The 3,920-nt window shown below is 42.3% G+C and overlaps 1 protein-coding gene across 1 annotated transcript in view; it reads left to right on the top strand.

Annotated features, from left to right (window-relative positions):
• T265_09242 (hypothetical protein) overlaps window positions 1-2,629 on the top strand; it is a gene marked incomplete at both ends in the record, with an annotated part of 33,596 nt that extends 30,967 nt beyond the window's left edge. Inside the window, one exon of the mRNA XM_009175267.1 lies at window positions 2,171-2,629. Within this exon, the coding sequence (XP_009173531.1) occupies window positions 2,171-2,311 (141 nt within the window). The remainder of the gene's footprint in view (window positions 1-2,170) is intronic.
• Window positions 2,630-3,920: the final 1,291 nt, after the last annotated feature.

Below are 3,920 nucleotides of genomic sequence, written 5' to 3'. Positions count from 1 at the left end.
TGGGCATGGAAAACAGCACTTCTCTTCGGCAACGATGGTTCGGCATACGGAACACATGTCCTAACCAACACAGCTCCTGATACTAGACACATTGGTAGAGGGATGGGATGGAATTTGGTTCACCAGTAATTTGAATTAAAACGGGAATTTGACGTGAGACTTTCAGGAAGCGGAAAACAAGTGAGAGGATGTTGGACTTCCACGAGAATTCCTCGCATTGGATAAACGACGGATTTCGAGCGCTTTGTATCAGGGCCTCAATAAATCATCTACAACGCTTCTTGATGAACGTCTCATTGATGAAAAGCAGATGAGGTGAACTTCTTTGTTTTGGAATCCTAGAATTTGGCACTTTGTGTATTCGCTGGTATGCTTGACTCACGTGACCTGAATTCAGCAGGTTATTTTGTTCGGTTCATTCTGTTCACGAGACAAAACAGAGGCCATGTCCGGATGGAGTAAGAAGTGAGGTCCATTATTTGGCTTTGTTTAAACGTCTTATAATTCCAATTATTCAAGGAAATCCTTACCAGTATTAATGATTTTAATATCCGAGTGTACATATCTGGGTGAGAGTATAGATCACGGACGATGGTGATAAGATAATTTTGGATTCTTCTTAGTGCACTTCAAACATTCGATGACAGAGGATGATAATAACTGTTGCACAACTAATTGAAGTTAGCAATCAGGATAAAATTCAAATGAAGATAACTGCATAACGTTTGCACAGCAGGAATGCAGTTCAGTGACAGTTCGACAGGCAGTCGTAGACCATGCGTTACCCAAGACAGTGAAGCGGGCATCTAGCCGTAGGCAGCTGCGGGATTTTTAGAATCAGCGCTCACAGCGCTTGTATACGGACTCACCAGGAGTGCATATCCTTGCTCGTACCGGGATTTGATATTCGGAAATCTGACATTCTAAGTGAATGTTCCACTACTAACACTTCGCTGAATCTGCCTTGTTTATCCCGTCTGAACAGGCGAACACACGTGAGTGGTATAACCGGCTTGTTCAGCGTTTGGAAATGCGACCTCGTAACCAATTAGGTTATTAAGATCGACTGACCCAACCGTCAGGAAGTCGCGATGATGGAGGTAGGGATATTGGAGATATATTGAGCGAGTTCGATCAGCTGTAGGTAGTTGTGATATTCGACTACTGTGTTCACATTAACCTCGTTTGAATAGTCTCGTCCAGTGGTTCTGAGTCAATAGTCGGATTCAGCCACAGGACACGACAGGATGGTGAGATAACCTAAAGGTCCCGTCCTACCAGAATGTGGCTTTTTGTTTTCCATCATTTTAGACGAATTAATTTCTAATCCTTCTATTTTTAGAGGGTGTGGGTTGCACTAAAACCGAGCACGGTAATCTACTGAAGATATCAAAACAGAGTAATGGCCACTGTAATGAAAAGGTACCGCACAAAATATCATCTGGACACGCAATAAAAGCGTCACAAAAGTTTTTCAAGTGATGTCCAGGATACAACGTTATCCAATTTTTTCGTCTCCATCTTCCATTCGTTCTTACTTCAGTTATTTCAAGTCAAGTTCCCGTAAATTCTTATGCCGCCCGCTATCCGGGGACCCACAGTCGTTTAATCCAGTTTCATTCGTCTCGGCTTCCCAAAGGAAAACTTGCTTGGTTGTAGCATATGGATGCATGTGGGGTTTTGCGGAAGGTGTATTGTGCAGTTTCACATCACTCTCGTTTTGGACAACCATTGCAGGGCCATTGGATATGCACTGCTGATGAGCTCCAACAAGAACGAAACCCGAGTCCAGCGCTTTCCCCCCTTCGGTGTGGATTCACATGAATAATTGCGCCAGGACAGGGGGACGACTGTTCAAAACGAGAGTGCTTTGAAACTGAACTATAGTATTTTATTTTGTCTGTTTTTTCAACTCTTCAGGGCATACATCTTTCATAGAAGTGTAGAATTTGTCAATACCTAGCAGTTTTGTAACTTGATGGCTGACCAAGTGCATCCATTGATGAACTTGCTGAGAAGCAGTCTACAAAATTTCAACCGAGAACACTAGTAAACACGCGACATCAATGCCCACAGTAGACGGCAAATCTACCTAACTGATAAAGAAAACCTTTTTTGAAGACATGTATATTTCGTTTCAATAATAGTACCAAACTTCCCTTGTTTGCAGATCACTGAACGCTGCAATTATATGGAGTTGCTCAACGAACTTGGATTTCCCGAGTTTGAGACCCCAGATCATCTTCGACGTCTAAGGGAGCGCTGGAGACCGCGTATCGATGCAAACTCTTCGTTCATGGGCATAGTGTGAAACTTGTTTTCTTAGAACCAAATTCACATGTTATACACTTCAATTAAATGGATAATGCAAAATATGTTAGTGGGCATCCAAAGCCTGTGTCACTTTTTACGTGGAGCACACTATGAGACTGATTTGTTTCATATAACCAGCTGTAATGTTGTAGCTAATTATCCAGAAAATGTTTTCTTTCATCTTTCACGCAGAGACGTTGTTTGTCGGTATAAACTGTGGTGAACTAGTGTTGCTCCATAATCTCTAGGGCTATGGAGCATATCTGCTCGAAATAGCGGCATATTTGGTGGGCCAACACTGGATAATAGAGCTGTGAAACCGAGTTGTTTTGTCTTTTAGATCAGTAGGCCCCTGTATCAGTTGCCTCAAGGGTTTCGGGCTTGGAGCGCATGAATATTGGGGAAGTAGAAACATTTACTTTTCGGAACTTCCAAAAAATAAAAGGATATGGTGGTCGTTGGTTTGTTCGCTGAGCTGGGCAATTTGATTGCAAACGTTTCATCACCAATCGAGGTGACATCATCAGTGCGTTATTGTGGAGCGTAGTAGTGCGCAGCGCTACGCATCATTGATGAGCTGCTGGATGACGTGCGAATTCTGCAACCGTCGAAGCTACTCACAAGTAGTCTGCCGACTGAATCGTATATAGTCTAAGATGACCAAGAAGCAGCTACCATTTCCAAAGCGGACACCAAAATCACTGTTTGGAGACAACCACTATGCTGAACACCGCTCATTTTCTGGACAGATTTCACAAGGTTGTTCATTGTTTGAGAGAGGCTTGTGTGGTGTTAACACAAGGAATAGGACCAGAATTCTTCACAGCTTCAATCACAACGAAGCATACAGCTAAATGCATAAAACAGGGTTAAGGTTTTGCGATCGGTAAAACCTGTCTTCATTTCAGCCGTGGTCAACTTGAAGGCAAGTCACACAAGCTGAACAGATACGAAACGAAGTCCTATTCAGAATGGCATCATGTGATGAAACTAGTAGGTGATGAAGTTCAAAACTACGCAAGAAATTTAGTTAGAAATGTACGTTTGTCATGATGGAGACCGTTCAAGGGGTTACTAGAAACGCCTAGAAAACCACCTCATGAGCAGTTACTTGTATCAGAATACACTGCGATATCTGAAATGTTATACCTACCTTTGTGCAACACATTCAATTGAACAGAGTGATACAGCTGGGATTCAGGTTAGTCTGATGTGATAACCAAATTGATGTGTAAATGTGTGTACTTGAGGAATAACTTTGTGAGTAGTGCATTGTATCTGCAAGGAAAGGCTTCTTCTAGCAATGCAAAGCGGATGATAAAAACGCTGGATATCTAAGTTCATATTAACTTTCGGATGGCCTAGAGACGTTGGTATTCCTGTTAACGCCTGTTGCACGAAGGTGCAACAATTAACATTGTTTAAATATCCCCATGGTTTGAAACAGAACACAGTGACGAACATTAATGTTTTCGGGATCTCGTCATCAGTTCAGTACATATCTAATGGTTGAAATAGGAGCGAAAATGAAATACGCTGTGAAGATCGGTTATTGAAATGCAAAACGTGGAGGCACGAACGATTGGTTGTCTGCGTTCCTCCCATGT

This window comes from Opisthorchis viverrini (assembly GCF_000715545.1).
Source record: "Opisthorchis viverrini unplaced genomic scaffold opera_v5_264, whole genome shotgun sequence".
NCBI lineage: Eukaryota > Metazoa > Platyhelminthes > Trematoda > Opisthorchiida > Opisthorchiidae > Opisthorchis > Opisthorchis viverrini.
This window is presented reverse-complemented; position numbering and strand designations above follow the sequence as displayed.